At 43.6% G+C, this 27,995-nt stretch overlaps 1 protein-coding gene across 3 annotated transcripts in view; it reads left to right on the top strand.

Moving 5' to 3' along the window:
* NHEJ1 (non-homologous end joining factor 1) overlaps nt 1-27,995 on the top strand; it is a 231,023-nt gene that overhangs the window by 4,328 nt on the left and 198,700 nt on the right. For 2 of the 3 annotated variants that reach the window (XM_089683583.1, XM_089683582.1), the window contains exons 2-5: nt 3,965-4,161; nt 7,249-7,458; nt 15,076-15,214; nt 18,274-18,332. In XM_089683583.1, the coding sequence (XP_089539709.1) occupies nt 3,976-4,161; nt 7,249-7,458; nt 15,076-15,214; nt 18,274-18,332 (594 nt within the window). In that variant the 5' untranslated portion in view covers nt 3,965-3,975. The remainder of the gene's footprint in view (nt 1-3,964; nt 4,162-7,248; nt 7,459-15,075; nt 15,215-18,273; nt 18,333-27,995) is intronic. The other variant, XM_089683584.1, reaches the window with a different exon arrangement.

The following is a 27,995-nucleotide window of genomic DNA, read 5'->3' as shown; positions in this document are numbered from 1 at the left end:
TATAGTAATTCATCCCCCATATAGTAATTCATCCCCCATATAGTAATTCATCCCCCATAGTAATTCATCCCCCCAATAGTAATTCATTCCCCATATTAAGTCCCCAAGTCCCCCCTGTGTCAATTCACTTACCTTTGCTCCGCGCGTTCCTCTCGCCGTGTTCCCGCGCCGTTCCGGTGTAGCATGAAAATCTGTCTCCTATGAGGATCTGTCCCCTTTGACGTATCTGCGCATGTGCCAGTTTCAGGCATTAGCAGCCGATCGGCGATCTCCGGCACATGCGCAGATACGTCGAGGGGGACAGATCCTCATAGGAAACAGATTTTCATGCTACACCGGTCTTCAGGGCGGACTGTGAGAGGAGCCTAGCTCCCCTCACGTTAGTCACGCTGCCCCGCCTACACACATCCTGACAGCCATCCTGACATCACGCTCCGCGGGCCGGATTAAAAAGGTCCGCCGGGCCGTAGTTTGCCCATTGCTGCTCTAGACTGATAACCTGTAAAAAGGAGTTTAAAGCGTCACCTACTGAGACTTTTAGGTACCCTAGTTTGGTGCCATTCTACGGGTGTGCGTGACATGTTAGGTATCTATTTACTTGGTGTAACATCATCTTTTACATACAAAAATGGGTATTCTATTGTGTTTGTATGCCAGAAAATTAAAGTGTATTTTTTCCAAAAAAACTTTGTTTGCAAAAACACCGCACAAATTCCATGAGACATAAAAAACATGGTGGTAATGGAGCGGACACTGGAGCTTGATTTGGCTGCTGAGCATTCGCTTGTACTGAGCACCCTAGTACTTCCGTGTATGAGGGAAACTTGAAAGTTTTTTTATTTTTTTAAATTTCTCATTGGGGCTTGCGCTTCATTTACTCGCTCAGCAGATGCACTTCTGCTGAGCGTAAAGAGAGCCTGACACTCCCATATCCTGAATAGCAATCAATCGGTGCTCGCCACACTGAAAGGTCTCTCTCCTCCCTGCTAGTGAGAAGGAGGTAAACCGCAATTTTTAAAACATGAAACGTTTAAGTCGCCAAAAAGCCCCTTTCATTTTTAAAAGCCCCAGACATTCTAAAAACACCTCATAAAAAACAAAAACCTTTCTTGCGATCAATAAATACCTTATTTAAATACGGTTTTGGCTACATTTTGTTTTCAGGACAAGATTGTCATGAAGGACAAGTAGATTGGGACCCGGATTTGGTCCCTTGGACAGTATTTTTTTTTTTTTTTTTTTTTTAGATTTCCACACCCCTTAAGGTATATTATATTTAATTGTTTTAAACTTTTTTTTACATTTTTTTCAGTTACTTCCTGGTTTCTGGCCTAGGCAAATGATGTCATACATCCCAGAAGTCTTTAGAAGGGGAGGAGGGACTTTCTCAGCTAAACACACCCTCCTGCCTACATGTCTGAGCTAAGAGCAGATAGATTCCAGTAGTGGGCAGCACAGTGGCTAAATGGTTAGCACTTCCGCCTGGCAGTACTAGGGTTGTTAGTTCGAATCCCAACCACAGCACCACCTGTCTGGAGTTTGCATGTTCTTCCTGTGCCTGCGTGGGTTTCTTCCGGGAACTCCGGTTTCCTCCCACACTCCAAAGACATGCTGGTAGGTGAATTGGCTCCTGTCTAAATTGGCCCTAGTATGTGTATGTATGAATGTGAGTTAGGGACCTTAGATTGTACACCCCTTGAGGGTTAGGGACTGATGTGAATGTACAATATATATGTAAAGTGCTGCGTAAATTGACGGCGCTATATAAGTACCTGAAATAAATAAATAAATAAGTAAATGCTACATGAATCATCTGCCCTTACTCAAGATGGCTATGGCCAGAAAGGCTGGGGGGGGGGTTCAAAGTCATTTCTCAGCAAAATAAACCATGGAGACAGATGGATGGGAGAGTTTTCTTTCAATATGAAAAATTAATTTAATATTGTCTTTGGTTTTTAGTGCTCAGATGCAGCGTAGTTCCACTTCAAAGTGTATCTAATTTTGATTAATTTTCGTATCACTACTGGTACACTTTCAGGTCAATCACCTACAGGTGAAACTCGAAAAATTAGAATATCGTGCAAAAGTTCATTTATTTCAGTGCAGCAACTTAAAAGGTGAAACTAATATATGAGATAGACTCATTACATGCAAAGCAAGATAGTTCAAGCCGTGATTTGTCATCATTGTGATGATTATGGCTTACAGCTCATGAAAACCCCAAATCCACAATCTCAGAAAATGAGAATATTGTGAAAAGGTGCAATATTCTCGGCTCAAAGTGTCCCACTCTAATCAGCTAATTAAGCCATAACACCTGCAAAGGGTTCCTGAGCCTTTAAATGGTCTCTCAGTCTGGTTCAGTAGGAATCACAATCATGGGAAAGACTGCTGACCTGACAGTTGTACAGAAAACCATCATTGACACCCTCCATAAGGAGGGAAAGCCTCAAAAGGTAATTGCAAAAGAAGTTGGATGTTCCCAAAGTGCTGTATCAAAGCACATTAATAGAAAGTTATGTGGAAGGGAAAAGTGTGGAAGAAAAAGGTGCACAAGCAGCAGGGATGACCGCAGCCTGGAGAGGATTGTCAGGAAAAGCCATTCAAAAGTGTTAGCCTTAATTAGCCTTCATCATAGAAAGAATAGGCTAAAATTCTTTCTATGATGTGTGTATATGTTTATATATACACATATTTAAATTTAGATTTTTATAGGAGGAAGGATTTCCTGCACCTTCTGATTATTTATGGTAAAGATTGCAGGTATTTTAGCCTATTCTTTCTATGATGAAGGCTGTCCCGCACCTTCATGATTATATATATATATATATACTCTTTGCAAATTCCCATGAAATTAATTTAGATTTAGATTACCCTTCTGGGGTGGTTTTGCCATTTAAAGTGGTTTGGTTTTAAATATTATAGTTGGGTTTTTTTTTTTCTGCCAGTTATAAGGACATAGTGGGCATTAATGCATCGCTGCAAGTAGTGTATTGTGCTCCGTTATCATGGCTGCGGTGGGCGTCTTCCCACTGGGCAGGGTGACGCCCCTGCAGCCTATAAATGGCTGATGTGTCAGTATGGGCGATTCACTCTGAGGAAGTCACGTGGATCGTAAAGGAAACGCGTTAAGGTACGCACTGACATCATTTCCGGTGGCGCGTTGACGTCATTTTCGGCGTCGGCGCCATTTCTGGAGGGATTGTGGAGCAAGTGAAGCTGCATGCATTTCTTAGCATGAGAACCATGGAAACACACCCATGATATGGGAAAAAGCTGATCTTTGTCATTTCACATGTGAGTGGGCATTTTATTTATATTCATGTTATTTATTAAAACTGGATTACACTATGGAGGATCTTCTTTGTTTTTAATGGTATCTTAAACGGTTTTGTGGAATCGAGTACCTAGGAGATAGGAGAAGACATTGGAGGGATCTATCCAAACGTTCCATCCTTTGATGATACCGTATTGGGTGTATAAGGTCACCTACATAGCTGTTTGGCCCATTGGGTCGCATTAAGGAGGTTAGGGGCCATCTTGGCCATCTGTGGATTGACCGCACACTGAGTGGCACTGTGATCACCTCACGGAGTTTGCTGTGATTTTTCACCATCATTGGCATTTATGGACTGCTGCACATAGTATTCATTTTATGAGCACTTAACACCGAATATTTATTGTGCATTCTATGTGTGATATTTCCATTTATCTCATTTGTATTTTAGTATAGGTTGTTAGTGCTGCACTATTTTTTGTATTTTTATGTTCTTTCCTTGTGGTTGAGGCGAGTGTGAGCTGCTTATTAATAGGTGTTCCATTGAGCGCAGGAATTTTTTTCATTATCTATGTTTTGGAATTACCTGTATGATTTGCTTCCATCAATGTGCCGCTAAACTAATGTTTACATTATGTTAGTGAGGCCATGTATTAGCTGTACTCATGTGTCTACATTCTCATACAGGGTGTCGGACTATGGCGGTGTCACCGGACATGGACGCCCACCTCCTCCCTCTGCCATGGAAGTCTCTGCAGATTGCACAGTGCACTTACTTATGTAAAGTCCATTTCACGGACTCTGCGTACTGCTTGCTGCTGTCCGACCTCAGCGGTGTCTGGTGCGAGGAGGTGGGAGCGGATGTCATACAGGAAAGGTCAAAGGTCAGTAAGTTGCTTAGTTCAGCAAAAAAACTTTGATGGATGTGGGGCTGGTGGCCCTTCACCTAATCAAACTGAAATAATTTATTCATGCTATAAATAACCATTTCATTGGTATAAGGTCAGGTTATGTCATTCTGTTAGTCTAGGTTCACACATGGGCAGCTGCTGAAAAGTGATCCACTGCACTGGATGTTAGCTAAGCAGCCACTGTCAGGCCCTCAGAATCCAGCTGCCTCCTGAATGCTGTTTTTTTATCAGGGTGGATTTGATTTAAATCAAACTGATTTAAATCACGATTTAAATCACTAGTCAGTAAGGCTTGATTTAAATCCTAGTTTTCTACATAATGACTAATTCTTGCTGGTATAACTTTAATATGCAAGTAGATGAAGATTTTTGGAATAACAACTTTTCATATTAGTTTTTTTATCCCCAGTTTAATAGGTTAATCATTCATATTTGGACAACTTTTCTGTTGTACTTAGGATGGAGAAAAATAATCATTACCTTAATAATAACAATTTAAATAGATTTATTCAACTGAAACAATAACATTCCAGCATATGTGATTTCCTTAAACATCCATGTTTGTTAACTAATTTGGCTAAACAAAATATATATATTTTAAGAAACTTAGACTGTCAGCCCCTTCCTCCTCCTCACACTTAGTTTCACTTTCTTCTTGTGCAGATCTATTCCACTCCAAACAATCAGAAAAATATTGTTTCTATTCTATTCACTGAACTTCTTGAAACTTCGCACTGAAGGGGTTGATTCTGTATTCATAGGTTTGTAGAAGTTAGGATGAAGGTCTTTTTCTTAACTCTGTTCATGTTATAACATTTTTGCTGTGAAGAAGAGGCATGTGATCTCCGCTGAGTCCAATTCAGTTTTGAGAACTGCAAAAGTAAACCGAGAATCTGTGATAATATCTTGTAGGCAGAGAAACTGCCCAATAATCTTACAAAAACCTCTGGAAGAGCATGACATTGTGAATGGATTCATGGAATTTATTTACCAAAAAAATTAAACATATGCAGCCTTATTCTACATAATTAAAAAACTAATCTTTATTTCATGATGGAATAACCTTTGGATGGTAATATATTTTCCTCCAAAAGCATTTTATTTTAAAAAATCCGATTTAAATCAAAAAAATCCGATTTAAATCAAAAAAATCTGATTTAAATAAAAAAAATCATTGATTTTTATCCACCCTGTTTTTTATATTTACCAAATAGGTTTGTTTTTTTTAATGGGACTAAAGCGGCACCACCGACAGCCATTTGTTTGGGTTCTGGTTGTGGTGCGGGTTCATAGAATTGAACGGGTGAGTTTGACTGGAGGTGCCACCTGTCAGCTCCACAAGCCGAGTTAAGTTTGCTGCGGCTGTGATGCAAAGTCTCGCAGCGACCACATTTGTACAATCTCCCTATGGCTGTATGATAGATTTTAGATGGCCACTAAAACCACGGCCTAATTGCTTGTTTTGCCACAACCCCCTTTCGTGGCTGCCTATGTGAAAAAGGCCTTGGGATGAAGATACTACTTACCTGGCTGTCATGTGAATCTAAGGACGTAAGTACTTTCTGAGTTACTAGCTTAGAACAAGTAAGCAGATAAGGAATATGACTTCTCTGGCTGTTCTTGGCCCTTCAGAATACACTGGATTAAGAGGTTGAACAAGACAGCCAGGCAGGTAGTCTTTTTACATTAAAGAAACCCTTACCCTCACCCCCCCCCCCTTTGTTCTCCAACTATGCAAGAAGGAGTAGGAGCATTACACCAATGGTCAAAAAGTCCAAGGTGGTATTTGTTTAAATAATAAAAGCCAGTGTCTGGATACTCCATTTTTATCAGGACTACAGCACAAGCAAAAAGTGCATATAAAAGTTCATATACACTTTATTAGGTACACCTGCTCAGTTGCTTGGTAACACAAATTGCTAATCAGCCAATCGCATGGCAGCAACTGAATGCATTTAGGCATCTAGACGTGGTGAAGACGACTTGCTGACATTCAAACTGAGCATCAGAATGGGGAAGAAATGGGATTTAAGTGACTTTGAACATGGTATGGTTGTTGGGGCCAGACGGGCTGGTCTGAGTTTTATTTCAAAAACTGATCATCTGGGATTTTCACGCACAACCATCTCTAGGGTGTACAGAGAATGGTCCAAAAAAGAGAAAATATCCAATGGGTTTCAGTTGTGTGGAGGAAAATGCCTAGTTGAGGTCAGAGGAGAATGGGCAGACTGGTCCGAGATGATAGGCAACTAACTCTTGACAATATAGACCAAAATCTCTAAAGGATGTTTTAAACACCTTGTTGAATCTATGCCACAAAGAATGAAGGCAGTTCTGAAGGCAAAAGGGGGTCCAACCCTGTACTAACAAGATGTACCTCACGGGCTTCACCCATCCTCTGGAACTCCCTACCTCAAGCTATCAGGCTATCGCCTACCCTGCTCACTTTTAGGCGCACTCTGAAAACTCATCTTTTGAGGGAAGCCTACCCTGACCCTGCCTAACTACTAAAATCCCCTACTCCCCCAACCACTCCATCCCCCACAGCTAATTTCCTCCTGTACCACTATCCCCTCCCTCCTAGATTGTAAGCTCCCAGGATCAGGCCCTCTAATCCCTCTTGTATTGTTACTGTACTGTGTTCCTCCATAATGTAAAGCGCTGAGCAAACTGTCGGCGCTATAGAAGTCCTGTATAATAATAATAATAAATAATACCTAATTAAGTGAGCTGGTGAGTGTAAAATTTAAATGCATGCTGTAAAAGATCATAATAGAAAAATCTGTTTTTAAAATGCAATTAATATTGTAACATTGCCACATAGATTTAATCAATTTATTCTGACACACAATGACACCAGTATTGCTAAAAAAAAAAAATCACAGGCAGCCTGAGGCTGGTGTCTTCCCAATGCATAGCCATGGACAGGTGGTCAATAGTGTGAATGTGCCGGCACTGATTTTTAGGTTATGGATTTGTGACCAAGTGTATATCTGCCACCTCTGTCCATGGCTGGCTAAAGCCATTCTCAGATTTCCCATCTCCATATTTTCTGTGCAGGAGCTGAACAAAAGGCTGAAGGCTCCAATCTCTTCTTTCCTTTCCCACTTGTCTCGGCTCCTCCTTCCATTGCTGGATTCCAGGGACGATGGACATGACAGGTTCTCCTTTGAGCGGACAGAGAACACACTGATGCTGCAAGTGAAGAGTCGGCTGTCTGGCCTTCCTTTTTACTGGGAGTTCCACTGTAAGGAGGCCAGTGTCAGCACGGTGAGTGACCATACAACCTAAAAACACCTGTAATGGAGCGGGACAGAAAGAAAAGCGTCTGGGTTATCTCTATAAATATTTCTGCTTTCAGTTTTTTTACTACTGAACAGAAAATTTTGAGTTAAAATGGTTCTCAAGCCTCAGAGAGCAAGTCAATTCCTTGCTGTAGAATACATCTGCTCTCCCAGCAACCTTCTGGTTCCCCAGCTCTTTGTTAGTTGTAGTTCAGTCAGCACTCAGAAATGCAGTATGTATTGGTTATAGGGCTACAGGTCCCAGGATCCTCTGCTGTCTGAAAAACCGAATCCACTCTGCTAACAGGAAGTGATGTATTGGTCCCAGCATTGGGCACGAGGGGTAAAAGGATTAACCACTTCCTGACCGGCCGTTGTATATAAACGGCCGGACAGTGGCAGTGCAGGGTCGGGTGGCCGTTTATAAACGGCCTCCCCGCACCCTGCTTGTGCGTGCTCCCACCGTGATCCGGTGCCCGCTGTTTCCTCCGGACACAGTGAAACACCGATCGTCGGACGGGACCTCTGTGCGAGGTCCCGATCATGTGATCACTGATTGGCCAATCAGTGATCACATGCAAAGTAGCAAGCAAGATGTCACTTGTGACATCATTGCTTACTACGTGTGAATTCTGTGAATGATCACAGAGGTCACATGGTACAAGGCTATTCACAACAGCCTTGTACCATGTGACAAGCTGTGACCAATCACAGCTCACTCTGTATTTCTCAATGACTGCAAGAATGCAGACAGAGAAAGAGAAATGATTGCTTTTACATCTTATATGGGTGTAAAAGCAATCAGTGAAAAAAAAAAAATTAAAAAAACCTTCATCACCCCCCCACAAGTAGTACAGTGTCACCATGGTGACACTGTACTGCTAGGATGACAGTATGTAGAAAAAAAAAATAAAAATAAAATAAAAATTTAAAAAAAAATTTAAAAATTATAATTTTTGGTTATAAACTAATTTGGATTTTTTTTTTTACTAAAAAGATAACGGAATAAATTTTGGCCAAGATTTATGATGAAATATTATTTATTTGCTAAATTTAAAAAAAAAAAACACTTTTTTTCAAAATTTTTGGACTTTATCATTTACATAGCAAAAAAAATAAAAATCCCAGCGGTGAATAAATACCACCAAAATAAAGCTTTATCTGTCTCAAAAAAATGGTAAAAAATTAATTTGGGTACAGTATTGCATGACCACGCAATTGTCATTCAAAGTGTGATAGCGCTGAAAGCTGAAAATTGCCCTGGACAGGAAGGGGGTAAAAGTGTCCGGTCTGGAAGTGGTTAACTATTAGTCTTAGTGATGCACCGAAATTTCGGTGATCGAAACGTTTCGGCCGAAAACACCCCTTTTGGCCGTTGGACAAAATGAAAAAAAGCACCGAAGCAGGTGCCGAAAAAACCTCGCCTCTCACCGATGCTGCCGGCCCCGCTCGGTAGTTCTCAGCCTTACCTGAGAAACCATCGAGCGATCCCGGCGCTGGGCATAGAGATGAGTGAAGGAAAGATGGCCTCCACTCATCTCTATGCCCTTGGAGGACCGGAGCGATGTTACTTCCGGTTCCGGCCATTTTTTATTTATTTATTTTTGTAAAACTAGACCAATGCTTTTTTTGATCCAATGCTTTACATTGCAGAGGAGAGATGTGGGGTCTTATTGATCTCATATCTCTCCATAAAGAGGACCTGTCACTAATTATTTCTATCACAGGGGATGCATGCATTTCTTGTGATAAGAATAAAAGTGATTAAAACATTTTTTAAAGACACAGTGCAAAAAAAAATTAAATAAAAAAAGTTTAAAGTGCCCCTGACCCCCATGCTCCGTGAACACATACGTAGGCCACACCCACATATGTAAATGGTGTTCAAACCACACACGTGAGGTATCGCCACAAACGTCAAAGCAAGAGCAATAATTCTCGCACTAGACCTCCTCTGTAACTTTACAATGCTAACCTGTAGAAATATTAAAGCATCACCCATGGCGATTTTTAAGTGCCGCAGTTTCACTCCATTCCACGAGCGTGCGCAATTTTGAAGCGTGACATGTTTGGTATCTATTTACTCGACGTAACATCCTCTTATATTTTACAAAAAATTGGGGTATATATTGTTTTTTCTTTTGTTTTTTTTAATCAAAGTGTATCTTTTTCCAAAAAATATATATTCATTTTTAAAAACTGCGCATTTCAGTTTCGGTTTTCAACTAAGTGCATTTTGAATTTTCGTCTTCGGTTTGGGCACCAGAATTTTAATTTCAGTGCACCACTAATTAGTCTCATCTGTAAATTTCCCTGAATGACATAATGATATAGCCAGCTACATAGATATAGTAATTTTTAGCAGGGGTTCCCGGAGACCAGAAAGTAATTTCAAGGGTTCCTCTATGTTGAAAAGATTGGGAAATGCTGATCCAGATATTAAATAAGTGTGAACTAGACCAATGAGCACAAGTAATGATAATTATATCAAGTACATATAACCAAGCTGTCGCCTCACAGTACATAATATCCTTTTACATTGGGTATATCAAAAAGTAGACCGTTCTTATTATAGTAGCTTAACCAACACAGTTTTGGGGTGAGGCTAGACGAGGAGAGGATAACCAAGATGAGCGCATCTTGAAAAATGTTTTGGGGACATCCCTTGTACTGATGAATATTTATCTTTCTAGCAGTTGGTTATCAGTTTCCTTCCATTGTAATAACAATGGAGGTGTAGAAGATGTCAAATTTTGTGCTATTCATTTTGGGCAATGAACAATAATTTTGTGAGCATTATATGGAGTGATTCGGGAACGAAGTCTTCAGGGATAATGACCAATAATTCTATTTGGGAACTAGAGGCAACCGGAGGGGATAGAGGGCATTCATTGTTTTAAATATACAGATATACATCCACGTGCTATAGATCTATGCAGTACCAGCCATCTAGTTCAGTGAATATACAATAACTAATAAACAGAAAATTCCTTCTGCTTCAATGTTCAGAGCTGTTTCACACATGTGCAGCGCGGATTGAAGCTCAGGTTTCACAGCTAATTGATGCAGCAGTTGTTCATTGGTTCATGTCAGGCTTACATCAGGTTCAGGACAGGATTAGCTCTCATGATTATCTTGTTCACACATATGTGGTTTACAAACGGTTCCCATAGAAGTCAATAGCCTGTAATCCGCACCTGAACCTAAAGGCACTGCTCAGAAATCATACATGGCTCTTTTTCAAACCGCACCTAATCCCCACTGCCAGTGCACTGGACATATGTGAACAGGCACCATAGGAAGCAATGTTTTTTCACATGTCGTGCGGATTGGATGCGGTTCAAACTGCATCCAATCCGCATATATGTGAACCAACGTGAATTTATACCGTGTTTAAATTCAACAATATGATACTAAAACTAGATAAATAACTTTCATATCCTAAATTCAAAATAAAGTTCCATTATTCTATTATGTTCACCATGTGTGTAACTCATTTCCTCAATATCCATGTTTTTCAATCACAATTCGGTGAGTCCCACCACCACTGTGGCAATGTGCTCACCTCCGGCTTTGGATCCGTGTAAACCAGGTCAATGTCACCTTTTCCCCTGGGGATCACTCCAAATGCGGCTGCATGGTATTTCTAAAGATGTTACTCCATGTCCCGTATACAAAGAACGGCTCATTTAAGATTTTGAACTTGCTCTGAGATGTACTCTGTAATTAAGCTGAAGGACATATGGGGGGCCACATAGTGTCGTATATTAAAATTGCTTTCATTAATGTAAAAAATGCACTTACATAGGTTAAAACATATAGGCACTTTAATACAGAGCGGGGTCGCTGCTCCTGCCTCACTGCTGGTTGCTCCTGTCAATTGTGTCACCTGGCTCCGCCCCACGCATATCATTACAGTCATGTGACTTCCTTGAGGGATGTATATCTGTTTATTTAAGAACGCTGTGGGAACACACTTTATGTTTGCAGCCTTCTATTGGTAATGATTGATTTACTCTTAATGTGATTTATTCCTATTTATTTAATGTTTGTTTACTGTGAACAATGGGGCATATCATTCATCAGGGATGTCTAGGAAACAGAGCTTAAAATTAGGATAAGCATGGGATTATTATAACACTTTATTGTTGTAAATATACATGACCAGAATCTTTGATTTCCTTCTTCAATCGAGACCACATGACCAAATGTCTAGACTTTTGCTTATATATGCAGCACTGATAGGAGCCTGGAGCAGTATATTCACCTGTGAAGATGAATACCTTTTAGCCCTTTACAGTTTGTTTATTCATCTAAGAAAGACTGCGATACATGAATATATGTTAACAAATGAGCACAGGTCCACTTTAACTGTCATGTCTACCTCGCTCTGAGCTCATTCAGGGGACACTAACTACTTTCCCAGAAAATGGGCAGCACAGTGGCTAAATGGTTATCACTTCTGCCTGGCAGTACTCGGGTCGTTGGTTCGAATCCCAGCCATGGCACCTCCTGCCTGGAGTTTGCATGTTCTCCCTGTGCCTGCGTAGGTTTCCTCCTGTTTCCTCCCACACTCCAAAGACATGCTGGTAGGTTAATTGGCTTTTCTCTAAATTGTCCCTAGTATGTGTATGTATGATTGTAAGTTAGGGACCTTAGATTGTACGCCCCTTGAGGGTTAGGGACTGATGTGAATGTACAATATATATGTAAAGCGCTGCGTAAATTGACGGCGCTATATAAGTATTTGTAATAATCTGTAATAATAAATGTAGTGGTCTTATGAAATTCACCTCATTCAACCGTATACACCTTTTTTTAAAGGAAACGTCTGAAAGATCATATGAATGATTCTTGGTTCTGAACACTGCCCTCTGGAGTAAGGGCAGGGAGCTTGCCTAGCACAAAGTCATGTGACAAGAACCTACTGTCCTTCCCAGAAGCCATGAGATGCCTGAGCCTGTCATTAGAGAAACATGTAGGCTGACATCCTACTAAAGTGCTAGTCATCTGGTTGTCTCTGGCTCCATCACCATCCGAGTCACAGATCTACTTAGAACAAGTATGCAGTAGGCGCTTGATCTACATATTTATTTCAGGTCAGCGATTCGGGAACCTCAGAATCAGCCCCACAACCTGGCAACTAACTAGCAATCGCAATTCTTACCTCTTCAGAGGAAGTTGTTATATGACAATTAAGACACAAGATGGTGCTGTGTATCCAGGAAACTTCAGCTTAATTCGGGACGGCTTTATAATGTAGAGTAGCCGGGGCAAGTCATAGAGGGTTCAATGTGCCCCAATATATAATTGAGTAAAATAGATGATGAACAATGCTTTATAGGACCTATTTTATACACGGAAAGTTAATAGTCCAAATATAGATTTATTGCAAAAAAAACTTTTATCACTGCACCAATGCATTTCTGAGGTCAGAGAACACCCCCTTCGTCAGGGTTTGGAGTTTATACCGGGGTCTTTGACTAGATTTGAGAAAAAACTTTAAACTGATTGTAAAGGCTGAAGGTTTTTTACCTCCATGCATTCTGTGGGCAGCAGCCCCCCTAATACTCACCTAAGCCCCCTCTTGATCCAGTGATGTGCACACGATCCCCCGGTCTCCCTTGTCTCTCTCTCTCTCTCCTCATTGGTTGAGACAGCAGCAGGAGCCATTGGCTCCCACTATTGTCAATCACAGCTGATAAGCCAATGAGCAGTGATTGTGGGGGGGGCTAAGCCATGACTGTTTGTGAATGGTCACACAGAGCAGTGGCTAAGGTGCCCTCATAGTAAGCTGTGTGCTGTGGGGGCACTTGTCAGGTGGGAAGGGCCAGGAGCGCCGGCGGGGGACCCAAGAATGGAAGGTTTGAGCATTTGTGAATGGTCACACAGAGCAGCGGGTCAGGAGAAAGCCTGCTCAGGTGCCCTCATAGTAAGCTGCGTGTTGTGGGGGCACTTATCAGGTGGGAAGGGCCAGGAGCGCCGGCTGCGGGACCCAAGAATAGAAGGATTGAGTGTTTGTGAATGGTCACACAGAGCAGCGGGTCAGGAGAAAGTCTGCTCAGGTGCCCTCGTACTAAGCTGCGTGCTGTGGGGGCACTTGTCAGGTGGAAAGGGCCAGGAGCGCCAGCTGTGGGACCCAAGAATAGAAGGATTGAGTGTTTGTGAATGGTCACACAGAGCAGCGGGTTGGGAGAAAGTCTGCTCAGGTGCCCTCATACTAAGCTGCCTGCTTTGGGGGCACTTGTCAGGTGGGAAGGGCCAGGAGCGCCGGCTGTGGGACCCAAGAATGGAAGGTTTGAGTATTTGTGAATGGTCACACAGAGCAGCGGGTCGGGAGAAAGCCTGCTCAGGTGCCCTCATAGTAAGCTGCGTGTTGTGGGGGCACTTGTCAGGAGGGAAGGGCCAGGAGCGCCTGCGGGGGACCCAAGAATGGAAGGTTTGAGCATTTGTGAATGGTCACACAGAGCAGCGGGTCGGGAGAAAGCCTGCTCAGGTGCCCTCATACTAAGCTGCGTGCTTTGGGGGCACTTGTCAGGTGGGAAGGACCAGGAGCGCCGGCGGGGGACCCAAGAATAGAAGAATTGGGGCTGCTCTGTGCAAAACAATTACACAGAGCAGGTAAATATAACGTCTGTTTAATTTTAAAAAAATGCCTTTACAATTTCTTCAAGTATATCTAAACCCACGAACAAAAACAAAATATTGCAGATTATCAGTCCTTAGATGTGGTTGCTGCATTCATTTTCTTATTTCAGCCAATTTTTTCTTACTAGTGAGCCTTCCAGTAACACACTTCTTGTCCTAGGGTGATAATGTTCACTCACTGTACTATATTTATAGAGAAGCAGCGTTCTTACCCTAGGAAGAGAGTGCAGAACATCCCCCTGTCTTCATCTCCACATCATAGGGGGCAGGTGTTCTGTAGTCTACAGAAGTCAGTTAGGCCTCTTGCACACTACAGCTGGTTAAAGCTCAGTGTGTTTTTTTTTTTAGTGATCTAAAATGCAGTCCATTGTTTACAGTGTGTCTGTACACACATGCGTGTAAACAAGCGCTGTGTATTCTTGAGTATAAAAAAAAAGAAACATTTGCAATTTTGGTCAGTATTTGCGCTGGTGAGGACAAATATGAGCAAATATGTGCAAATACAGGCATATGAGCATAAATATTAATGGATTTTGCCTAGGAATGTATTGTGCGTACAAATGCGCATACCCATAAATGCGCGCAAAACACCTAATATGTCCAGAAATGCTGATGCTCAAACATCGGTATGCAAGAGGCCTTAGACAGGGTTGATATTATTTTTGGACAGAAGATTACAGATTACTCAGGACAGCACTGGATTTCCGACAGGATTGTCAGTTTTTTTAACATACAATCAGATGTAACCAACACTTTCAGTGGTATAATTAAAAGACCAAAAAGGAGCAAAAAATAAACATTGCTTTTTACAGTTTACATATATTTGTATTTCTCAGGACACTCTGGGAAACTATATTTTATTTGGGTGCTTGTCTTGGTGTTTTTATTTCATTTGTGCAGGCTCAACCTTGTTGTATGTGGCAAATGTTCACCCTCTCTTGTGTTTGATTGGCAGGTGTGTCGACATTTAGTCCAGCCTCTGGTGCGTATGACGAAGGCTCTAGACTGTCAGAGCCAGGAGCTGTGCACTATACTGCTCAGGAAAGATGCCGAAATTCAGGATTACCAGGAGAGCGGGGCTGTGCTCACTCGAGGTAAATAGGCCAGGCTTGTATGCATTATGCAATAACAACAATAACAGTATATTAAGGATGAGAGTGATACAAATTAATACTAAGACTAGAGATGGGAAGTCCTGAAAAAAATGTAAAGTTTGGGGCAAAAAATTTTTTTTTCTTTTTTTCCCCCCAAAGGTGTTTTTTTTCCGGAAAAATAAAAAAAAAACAGTGCAGAACATGTTCTTTTACAATGATAAATAATATATCTATGACATGGTATTCAAACTATATAATATGAACGATAACACAAAGAAAATCAGCGAGCGCTAACAAAAATAGCAGCTAAATGCACCAAAAAAGGAACTACAAGTCCTCTCAATATAATCAAATGTACCAAGGAAAGGTGCAGCGCATAAAGTAAACCAATCAATATCTGAAATTCATCTAAAACATCATAATCCTCAATCAGATTAAAATCATAAATCAAAAAGGTAGTGCAAGTAAACATATATGTGAGTCTCAAAATGTAAACTCTGTAACGTGAAGGTGCTATTCAAAAACCTTTCCTTGGTACATTTGATATAATGTGACGACCTTAATTAGGTATTTCTGAGACTTTATGTAAAGTCTTACATTATTCCAAGTTCTCTCAGCTGAAGACCAGCAATTCATGGAATACAATTCAAGTAACACTGTACTTCTCAATGCAGTTCTCAAACAAGAGAAATACGCATTTCTGCCACTAGGGGGCACGTCAGGGAAAAGGCTCCAGTTTAGTTTGCTTGTGGGCTCCATCTTGTAGCTCCTACAGTTGGGTGCAATTTCTGCTGAGAGCAAATGCTACATGGATGACAAAACATATCCTTGCATGCCAGAGGTGTCCTAAAGAAATGAATAATACTTTATGAAATTAAATGATGAGGATCAGAATGGAAGTGCAAGTAGCTTTTCCTTCCAGTGTTCTCATTCCAGAAACACTCTTTCTGCTGCTTCTGGATCATCACAAATGTTAAAAAGCAAGTTTGGTTTATTTACTGAATAAGCTGTACTTTTATTTCAATCACAATACTTTTATATATACTGCATTTGATGTTTACAGGGTAACAAAATGAATTTCTATTTGTAAAACTACTCCACACTGAATTTTTTTTCAACTTTTTTCGAAATTTTTCATTTTCTTCAGAAAAGAACAGGGGAAAAAAAAAACATTTTTTTTTCCCATGGCTTCAACATTTCTGGAAGTTTTTACATCTCTAAGACCAGAAAAAGTTTATCCTGACAACAGATCAGAGGATATTGCCAACATGTTTTTGGGACTTGCAACTCCCCCTTCTTGAGGGTTTGAGTGCTGGCAATAATTGGGGTGTACTGGACTGAAAGGGGGTTATTTGAAAACTCAGATGCAGCTCTGCAGAGAAACCAATCGGCTTCTAGATTTTATTGCCAAAGTTCAGTTGAACAAGTGAGAAGCTGATTGGCTACCTTGTATAGCTGCACCAGGTTCTGAGTACATCAGTTTTAGTAAATCTCCCTCATGTTGTTTATTATTATTATTATTATTATACAGGACTTATATAGCGCCAACAGTTTGCTCAGCGCTTTACATTATGGAGGGAGACAATACAGCAACAATACAGTTCAATACAAGAGGGATTAGAGGGCCCTGATCCTGGAAGCTTGCAATCTAGGAGGGAGGGGATAGAGGTACGGGAGGTAATTAGCTGTGGGGGATGGAGTGGTATGAGGAGTAGGGGATTCCAGTATTAGCTGGGGTCAGGGTAGGCTTCCCTGAAGAGATGAGTTTTCAGGGTGCGCCTGAAAGTGAGCAGAGTAGGCAATTGCCTGATAGCTTGGGGTAGGGAGTTCCAGAGGATGGGTGAAGCTGTTGAGAAATCCTGGAGACGAGCATGGGAGGAGGAGACAAGGGAGCTAGAGAGTAAGAGGTCTTGCGAGGAGCAGAGAGTACGGTTTGGGTGATATTTAGAGACAAGATCAGTGATATAATTAGGGGCAGTGTTATGAACGGCTTTATACGTCAGTGTTAGTGTTTTGAATTTTATCTGTTGGGCAACTGGGAGCCAGTGGAGGGATTGGCAGAGAGGGGTGGCAGATACGGAACGGTTAGTAAGGTGAATGAGTCTGGCAGCAGCATTCATGATGGACTGGAGTGGGGATAGCCTGCAATGAGGCAGGCCAGTGAGGAGGGAGTTACAATAGTCAAGGCGTGATATGATGAGGGAGTGAATGAGTTGCTTAGTGGTTTCCGAGGTTAAGAACGGGCGTATCTTGGAGATGTTGTGGAGGTGAAGTCTACATGAGTTTGTCAGCGATTGGACCTGGGGCTGGAAGGACAGATTGGAGTCTAGGATTACACCTAGTACCCTGGCTTGAGGGGAGGGACTGATGGTAGTGTTGTTGATTCTGATGGAGAAGTCGGGGGGGGGGGGGGCACAGACTGGAGGGAATACTAGGAGCTCAGTTTTGGAAAGGTGAAGCTTGAGGAAGTGGAGTGACATCCAGTCCGATATGTCACTTAGTAGGCTGGTGATGCGATTGGAGACTGAGGGGGTGAGGTGAGGGGTAGAGAGATAGATTTGTGTGTCGTCGGCATATAGGTAGTAGTTGAAGCCATGGGAGTTTATCAATTGGCCAAGGGAGGAGGTGTAGATGGAGAAGAAGAGGGGTCCGAGGACAGAACCTTGAGGGACCCCGACAGAGATAGGGAGTGAAGGGGAGGTGGCAGCGTTAAAGGTAACACTGAAGGAGCACTGCGGCAGATAGGAGGATTTGAATTTTTAGCCGGTTGCAAGTCTGACAGCCTGCTGTATCCCAAGTCCCAAAAGTTGTTAGTCTCCAATATGTGTTGGATATATCCTTTGGTCAAGATAAATTAACTTTTACTGGACTTAATAAAAAAATTGTGATGTGCCAATCCTTTTTATATTGTTTGTAGCACTCCAGGGACCCTCAAGGACACCCTGGTTGACAGCTGCTTTTAAAAATTGGATGTTGAGCTGTTCCCTTATTTTTGGGCCCAGCGCTCCGTTAACATGCCTCATGATTTTACTAATAAAGGAATGCTGGTTGTCTTATAGGCCGCTTGAAAACAGAATCTTTTGATGAGGGATCATTCCAAGAATCTTTCCTGGCAGAGGTAAGAGACTACGGCATGGCAGTGGTTATTCCTCCAGTTTTACCCTAGGTTCACATCTGTGAAGGTGGTGCCGCTGCGGATCCGCACGAAAATCTGTGCAGCCGCACCACCCGCACAGAGAAATGCGGACCCGCGGGCGGATGCCATTAGTTCTAATGGCATGCCGCCCGTACTGGGAATCGAGGTTTCCGTGCGGGCTGCGTTTTCAGTAGAAGTACAGAGACTTCTGTGCGTGTCACGGGCACGGGAGTCCATTCAAATGAATGGGCTCTCGTACCCGTGCAAAACGCGGCCCGCACGGTCACATATATGTGAACTAGGGCTTAGTAAATCTCCTCCATAATTTGTGTGTCCTGTGTGCAGCCATAACTCCTCCTCAGCTCATCATCAGCTGACAACATCTGAACCTGAAATAAAAGTCAGCTACCTTGCAACAATAAACTTGTTTCTTCAACTTGTAAGCTGTTACCAGTTTACACGATTATTAAGTGTTGCATGACAAGACCACTTCCTGTTATCCCACATATATATTCTTATTATTATAGCCAAATTTACCACCCTAACTCCTCCCACAGTTTTTACACTACATTATTATTATTCAGTATTATTATTCAGTATTTATAAAGCGCCAATAGTTCGCTCAGCGCTGTACATTACAAAGGGGGACAGAACATGTGACAGAACAATACCAATACAATGCAAAACATGAGGGGATCGAGGGCCCTGCTCTTTCAAGCTTACAATCTAGGAGGGAGGGGATGGTGGCACAGGAGGAGATAGCTGTGGGGGATGGAGTGGTAGGAAGAGTGGAGGAGGTCGGCAAGTTAGCAGGGGGCGGGGTAGGCTTCCCTGAAGAGATGGGTTTTCAGGGTGCGCCTAAAGGAGAGGAGAGTAGGTGATAATCTGATGGGTTGGGGCAGGGAGTTCCAGAGGATGGGTGACACCCTGGAGAAGTCCTGGAGGCGGGCATGGGAGGAGGAGACCAGGGAACTAGAGAGAAGGAGGTCTTGTGAGGAGCGGAGTGTGCGTGCTGGGCGGTACTTGGATATTAGGTCAGTGATGTAGTTCGGGGCAGTATGGTGGACAGCTTTGTACGTCAGTGTTAGGATTTTGAATTTGATCCGTTGCGCAATCGGAAGCCAGTGGAGGGATTGGCAGAGGGGGGTGGCGGAAACGGAGCGGTTGGAAAGGTGAATGAGTCTGGCAGCCGTATTCAGGATGGACTGAAGCGGGGATAGCCAGCGGCGAGGCAGGCCAGTGAGGAGGGAGTTGCAGTAGTCGAGTCGCGATATGATGAGGGAGTGGATGAGCTGTTTAGTGGTTTCTGGAGTTAGGAACGTGCGGATTTTGGCGATGTTGCGGAGGTGGAGTCTGCATGAGTTTGTTAAAGAGTGGACTTGGGGCTGGAAGGATAGGTTGGAGTCCAAAATGACACCAAGTACTCTGGCCTGCGGGGCGGGTTTGATGGTGGCGTTGTTGGACATGATGGAGAAGTCAATGGGGGGTGGTGTCCGGGCTGGAGGGAAGACAAGAAACTCGGTTTTGGAGAGGTTCAGTTTAAGGAAGTGGAGCGACATCCAGTCTGATATGTCGCTCAACAGGTGTGTGATTCGGGCGGAGACCGAGGGGGTGAGGTGGGGGGTTGAGAGATAGATTTGTGTGTCGTCGGCATAGAGGTGGTAGTTGAAGCCGTGAGAGTGTATGAGTTGGCCAAGGGAGGAGGTGTAGATGGAGAAGAGAAGGGGCCCGAGGACAGAGCCTTGGGGGACCCCAACAGAGAGGGGGAGTGAGAGGGAGGTGGTGGCATTATAGGTAACGCTGAAAGAGCGTTGTGACAGGTAGGATGAGAGCCAGGAGAGAGCAGAATCTCTGAGGCCGAGGGAGTGTAGTTTTTTGAGGAGGAGGGGGTGGTCGACTGTGTCAAAGGCCGCAGAGAGGTCAAGGAGTAGGAGCACTGAATAGTGGCCATTAGCTTTGGCGGTTAGCAGGTCGTTGGAGAGTTTGAGTAAGGCAGTTTCGGTGGAGTGTAGGGGACGGAAGCCGGACTGTAGGGGATCGAGGAGGTTGTTGTCGTTGAGGTGAGAGCATAGGCGGGCGTAGACTAGGCGCTCGAGGAGTTTAGATGTAAATGGGAGCAGGGAGATGGGTCTGAGGTTGTTCGGGTCATTGGGGTCCAAGGAGGGCTTTTTAAGTATGGGGGTGATGTGTGCATGTTTCAGAGGGGAAGGGAAAGTGCCGGAGGAGAGGGAGAGATTGAAGATGTGGGTGAGGGAGCGTAGGATGGAGGGGGAGGGAGGTTGTAGGAGTTGTGTGGGGATAGGGTCAAGGGGGCAGGTGGTGAGGCGGGCATCAGAGAGGATCTTGGAGACTTCTTCGATGGTAGTAAGGTCAAAGGTGCGGAGTGTTGGGGGAGCTTCAGTATGAGGAATGTAGGGTGGGGTGGGAGAGGAGGTCAGAGCAGTGGTGGGGCCGTGGGAGAGGGGTGTAGAGGGGGTAGCTGAGTGAGGGGGAAGGGGGTTGGAGGGAGTTTGAGCAGCGACGAAGTCCCTGTGGGTTATGTCGAGGGGGAGGGGGGATGAGGGGGTAGCTGTGTGAGAGGGGACGGGTTGAGAAGGCGTGCGAGTTGCGGCAATGTCCTTGCGAATTGTGTCAATCTTGTTTTTGAAGTGATTGGCAATCTCAAGGGCAGTGAGTGAGGTGCTGGGTGGAGGTGGGGGTGGCGAGAGTAGAGAGTTGAAGGTGGAGAAGAGTCGGCGAGGATTGGAGGAGAGGGCCTTGATGAGGGTCAGGAAGTAGGCTTGTTTGGCAGTATGGAGGAAGGAGGTGTAGGTGTGGAAGGCAGATTTGTATCGGGTGAAGGCTTGTTGGGATTTGGTTTTGCGCCATAGTCGCTCCAGGGCACGACTGTGTCGTTTGAGGGTTTTGGTGTGATCAGTCTGCCAGGGCTGGAGCGGTCGGGGTCTGATGTTGCGTGTGGTTAAAGGCGCTAGTGAGTCAAGGGCTGTTGACAGCGCATTGTTGTAGGCGGTCATAGCCAAGTCGGGGCAGGACAGGGGGAGGATGCTGTCATGGAGTTGATCAACTGCGGAGTGGAGGGAGGCAGGGTTAAGGTTGCGGAGGTTACGGCTGGTAGTAGTGTGACATTTGGAGGGGTAGGCGTTGGAGGATGAGGAGATAGAGAAGGTGATCAGGTTGTGGTCAGAGAGAGGGAAGGGGGTGTTAGTGAGGTTGTGGGGAGCGCAGCGGTTGGAGAAGACAAGATCAAGGACCGTAATATACGGAAACGTGCGGATTGTTCCCGATTGGTGTGCTATTACTTTGTGGAAATGTTCGCCGAATGGTTCACGAAATATCAACGCTTTTGTGGTGAAATTGGTCCCATAGGAATGAATGGCGAAATGTTCAAAACTAGAGTGGGAGCTGACAAAAGCTAGAGCTGAAAAATCAGGACATGATTTCTAAACTGCCATCACTCCCTCATTTTCAAGCCCACCTACACAAATCTTATATCAAAACGTTCAGCTATCCCTGCTGCCACTAACAATGTCCACGGCTAAGCCACAGTCCTGATAGTTTTCACAATATGACCATTTGTTTGCAACTCACGCCGCCCATTGACATTCATTGAAACTCCACTCTAGCCACCTCAAATTTGAAGGGCAATTTCTAAACTGCGGCTGTGCCTTCATTTTTAATATTTCAGAGACATACTATGCATCAACAAGTAGGTCTGGGTCTTGTGATTCTCACAATATAAAGCTCTTTGGTGTAGGATTTATAATTTTTAAGCTACAACCGTTTGAAGATGGCAACCGCCAGTGAAGTGAGCAAGTTGGAGCAGTTTGTTTTTAACCGCTCTTCTCTGCCCTTGCTGTAGAGTGAGTTGGCATAGGAACCCAGGTGTGTGAGTAGCCAGCAGAGTGACAAAAGCTACTCCGCCCAGTTACTCCGCCCACTCCCGTTGTAGACTACTGGTGGAGGCAAGAACACTTCACACAATTTCCCCAGAAATTGTAGCTTTTCTAGCTATTATTATTATTATTATACAGGATTTATATATTATTATTATTATACAGGATTTATGGCGCCAACAGTTTGCTCAGCGCTTTACAATATAAGGGAGACAATACAGCAACCATACAGTTCAATACAAGAGGGTTAGGAGGGCCCTGATCCTGGGAGCTTACAATCTAAGAGATGATGCAGTGGAATGGTTGGGCAAAGACACTCGTTCAGGGTGTTGGACACTGCATTGGATTGCTTTTCCACAGCAAAGACATAAGATAAACGTATTATCAGATCATATTTAATTACTTTAGTTTCTCTTTAATAAAATATTCTGATTCTGCATTAGGCTGGACGTCTTGTAGAGCAACAAAGTAATGAAGTGCCATCAAAGGTGCTCTTTTGCCACCATGTGGCCTACTGCAATTACTACATTTCTACAAAAGCAAACTTGTAAAGGTACAAAGATACTTCTGGAGCAGTGGAAATAAAGCTGGGCTTGAAGTACACTTGTACCCGGATCAGTATTTGACATGTGTTTGATAAGCAGTGAATACAGTTTAAAACCCGCACTCTTCCATCTTGGTATATAGTAGCTTTGTGGAGAAAGTTCAAGTAGTAATCCGGGCAAAATACAAAAGTTACCTAAATCTGAAGATTAGCTAAAAAAACATTCATTTCTACAGATTTAGTTACATTACTTACCTGTAATGAAGTATAGGAAGCACAAAACTACATGCCTCGTGACGGCAAGTATAAACTAGGGATTGATGCTTGTTAAAATGTTACTAAACCCACAAACAGTGAAATCAGTCTGTAGATGCAGTAAAGCATGCTTGGTATACTCACTGTGGAACCTAAGGGGTTATTCCTCTGCTTTGTGTGAAAAGGCTGTTTGATCCTGTCTTCTCTGATCTTCTGTCCCCAATCCATCTGCTGATAGAACAGTGCCTTGGGGGCAAGCTGCACATGCTCAGTTTGTTGTGTATTACTAGAGATTTTTTTCTTTCTTGGGAGAGTGAATGTGATCAGCACAGCGCCAATCAGCACTGTCCAGACAGAGGGTCAGGGGTCCTGCAGTCTCATAGGACAATCGGGAAAACGACAACTCCTCCTACATACAATAACCAGTGCTCTGCTGGACACTGATAGAAGCAGGGACGGACTGACCACGGGCCTGGGGTCAGTAGGGGGCCCCATGAGATGCCCCTGGTACCTTTTTCATAGGCTTTTTTGAGTTTGGGCAAGGACACAGGGGCCCTATGATCCCCTATTGCCCGGGGGCCCCATGAGTTGTCAGTCCGCCCCTGGATAAAAGTCGTAAGACTGTTCTAACTGCTGATGAGAAAAGGTATTTAGCAGTTTATATTTACTAAAATAATTGCATTTCCGTGTTCTGCGTACTGTGGGAGACCAGATATAGTGAATGCAGAGTCCGGGGAGACCATATATAGTGAATGCAGGGTCCGGGGAGACCAGATATAGTAAATGCAGTATCCGGGGAGACCAGATATAGTGAATGCAGGGTCCGGGGAGACCAGATATAGTGAATGCAGGGTCCGTGGAGACCAGATATAGTGAATGCAGGGTCTGGGGAGACCAGATATAGTGAATGCAGGGTCCGGGGAGACCAGATATAGGTAATGCAGGGTCCGGGGAGACCAGATATAGGTAATGCAGGGTCCGGGGAGACCAGATATAGTGAATGCAGGGTCCGGGGAGAGCAGATATAGTGAATGCAGGGTCTGGGGAGACCAGATATAGTGAATGCAGGGTGCAGGGAGACCAGATATAGTGAATGCAGGGTCCGGGGAGACCAGACATAGTGAATGCAGGGTCCGGGGAGACCAGACAAAGTGAATGCAGGGTCCGGGGGGAGACCAGACAAAGTGAATGCAGGGTCCGGGGAGACCAGATAAAGTGAATGCAGGGTCCGGGGAGACCAGATAAAGTGAATGCAGGGTCCGGGGAGACCAGATATAGGTAATGCAGGGTCCGGGGAGACCAGATATAGGTAATGCAGGGTCCGGGGAGACCAGATATAGGTAATGCAGAGTCCGGGGAGACCAGATATAGTGAATGCATGATCCAGGGAGACCAGATATAGTGAATGCGGGGTCCGGGGAGACTAGATATAGTGAATGTAGGGTCCGAGGAGACCAGATATAGTGAATGCAGGGTCTGGGGAGAGCAGATATAGTGAATGCAGGGTCCGGGGAGACCAGATATAGTGAATGCAGGGTCTGGGGAGACCAGATATAGTGAATGCAGGGTCTGGGGAGACCAGATATAGTGAATGCAGGGTCCGGGGAGACCAGATATAGTGAATGCAGGGTCTGGGGAGACCAGATATAGTGAATGCAGGATCCGGGGAGACCAGATATAGTGAATGCAGGGTCCGGGGAGACCAGATATAGTGAATGCAGAGTCCGGGGAGACCAGATATAGTGAATGCAGGGTCCGGGGAGACCAGATATAGTGAATGCCGGGTCCGGGGAGACCAGATATAGTGAATGCAGGGTCCGGGGAGACCAGATATAGTGAATGCAGGGTCTTGGGGTTTAGTAACACTTTTAGAATTGTAAATTGTTTAGTGTGCATAGTCTGAGCATAGGTGCATTTAAGGGCACGTTTTCACCAGATGCATTAGGGGTACACTGGCTTCTATTTCCAGTACAGCACCAATACATATACAAGACAAAATGTTCCCAATGGTGTCAGTTCATCGTTTCTGCGGTATGCTCTGAAAAAAAATGCCATCACAGCGCCACTGCAGTGAAAAGAGCTGTCCTGAAATGTTATTCATCACATTTCAATAACATTTTATGGAAAACGGTGTGATCATGAGCACTGGGGGAGATTTACCAAAACTGTCACTCTCAATCTGGTGCAGCTGTGCATAGTATCCAATCCGCTTCTAACTTCAACTTGTTCAACTAAGCTTTGGCAATAAAATCTGGAAGCTGATTGGTTTCTATGCACGGCTTCATGAGATTTTGTACCTTCCAGCTTTATTTAATAACCCCACTGTGTTTCACAGCACAGCAGTGGCAGTGCAGCTTGCTAGTGTCACCGAGCCCTACATGAATCAGAAGGGATCCTTTTATTCTGCTATATTTATATTGATTTGGAGAATAGAAAGACAGAGGAGTGGTACTAAAAAAAAAAAAAGTGTAGATCTACCGCATTATTACAATAGTGGTGTGACCCTCTGTAGAGAAAATCCCTGTGCAGCTAAATGATCTTATGTGTCCGGTTTCCTCCTACACTCCAAAGACATGCTGGGAGGTTAATTGGCTCCTGTCTAAATTGTCCCTAGTATGTGTATGCATGAATGTGAATTAGGGACCTTAGATTGTACACCCCTTGAGGGTTAGGGACTGATATGAATATACAATATATATGTGTAAACTGCTGCGTAAATTGACGGCGCTATAGAAGTACCTGAAATAAATAAATAATGTGTTATCAAATAATGCCAAAATATATGATATCAATCCCAAATCACTACATATCCATATTCATACATAAAAACATGTAGAAAGTTCATTAATAATTGCAGATCAATAATAAATCATTTGTCCGCAATACTGGTGAATAGGTAGCAATAAATACAAAATGTGAAGTGTACACAATAATAGCAATAAAAATAATATCGCAATAATGGGAGTTTATTAAGACTGTTTGGATAACCCAGTTTGGTACAGGGATCCTCCAGTACCAAACTGGGTTATCCAAACAACCTTAATAAACTCGTACCGTGATAAGCAGGCAAAAACAACAGTCACTGGGTGATCAATCCATTGATATGTCCTCCGTGGCTTTACTCCAAGACCACCATGTGTCCCGCCACCAGTCCATATATGCGCTCACCTTCGATTACGACCTGTGCCCAGGTCTAGATGCGCCTTCCCCAGTGGGGTTAAATATCCAGTGGCAGGCTGCTTCCTACAGATCCCCTGTGTTCCTCCATTCGTAAGTGAACTTGCTGTTGACTATGCAATACTCTTCATATAGAGGTGTGCTCAAATTGATTATTAAAAAAAATAGTGCTAAACTGTATAAAACGGATTCTTCATTAAAAAAAAACATAAGTTATCCACTCACATTATATAGTGCACCAACTCCTGTGCACATGGATAATATGCTTTACGTAAAGAGGTGTGTGGCCCCTTCTTATTGCCATTGCCATCCAGTATGATCTGAGAGCTCGAGATCTTCCTTCTTGTTCGGCGTTATGACGTCGCAAACTCCTCCCCAACGCGTTTTGTCACAGATCACGGAGCTCAAGGAGAAAGGAGAGAAGCGGTACTAATCCACTGAGAGCTCCTGCTAGTGGCTAATTTACAAATCTCTGTATTTAAAGAATATGTTCACATTTTGTAACATGTTACACCCGTATAGAATGTAACATGTTCTGTGCTGAAGTGCCCACACTTCTATGATCCCTCATTATGGCATTTGGTGGGGGATCCTCTCCCTGCACACACTGTCACAATATAAAAATAGCATGGTTGTGCTCCACCCACATAGCCATGTCATTTGCATATATCTGTGAATGTGTGAACTACATGTCCTGTTTGCCACCCTGGCAGATGGCTTGTAGTTCTCAGTGAGTACTCACTGAGCACTCTCTTAGTTCATTGATTGTTCCTGCAATTCAGTAACTGTCTGCCCGTAGCTATACTGCATGTTTGCAGGAGCCTGACATTGCACTCATGATCCACTGATTGTGGGCACAATGCTTTACAGGCTGTAGTGTAAAAACTAATAAATGCACATTATTTTACCTGAAGAAAGATCTGCATTTATTATTATTTATTATTATTATTTTTTTTTTACAAAAGGTGAGCGTATCTTTTAACGCAATAGCAGAAATGTGGAAGAGCAAGTCTGAAAGATAAAATGAGAAAGGCATTTCAAAATTCACTTCTAAGATTTCCTCTTGATATGTTTAAAAACCGGCTGCCAATGCAGTGGTAGCATTGTCACCCTCCTGTGGAATCTTCAGGTATTCATGTTGTCACACACTAGGTTGTCAGCCCGTGTCCATGCCCCCTACAATGCCCAGCAGTGGAGCAGATGGGGCTTGCAGAGTTCCATTTTGAATCCCAGCACCGTGACTGGCAGTGAGAATTTGCTGCAATTTTTCCCAGCCCACATATCTGTTTAGTCATATCCAACTCTCTGCGATTCTGTGAGCCAGCTCTCTGAGCCCCATGTCTGATACCCTTTTTCTATAACATTTTCTTGGTGATATTTTTACGAGGTAGGTCACCAGTTTTTTTCTCAACCCTCCCCAATTTCTCAACATGGGTCTGGCATGCAGAGTGTGCTAACACATGTGCGTAGACAATTTTCACTCAGTGTAGACTGGACCCATTTAACCTGCCAGAATGTCTTTGGAGTGTGGGAGGAAAACGAAGTACCGAAGGGAAACTTATGCAAGCATAGGGAGAACATACAAACTCCATGCAGACATTGTACTGGCAGGGATTCCAAACAATGACTCCACTACTGCAAGGCATCATTTTAACCTCTTGCGTCTTGCACGTGTGCAGCGGCAAAGAAAGTGGTTTTTAACATCAACAAACCGCTCATATGCGTCAATGGGCAGCAGAGGTTTCTGTGCTGATAGCCGACTCATTGTGTGCACAG

Source organism: Staurois parvus, unplaced genomic scaffold, assembly GCF_062004578.1.
Source record: "Staurois parvus isolate SC_StPar_1 unplaced genomic scaffold, SC_StPar_1.0 ptg000315l, whole genome shotgun sequence".
Classification (NCBI taxonomy): Eukaryota; Metazoa; Chordata; class Amphibia; order Anura; family Ranidae; genus Staurois; species Staurois parvus.
The sequence above is the reverse complement of the archived record's forward strand: the minus strand, read 5'-3'. Positions and strand labels throughout refer to the sequence as shown.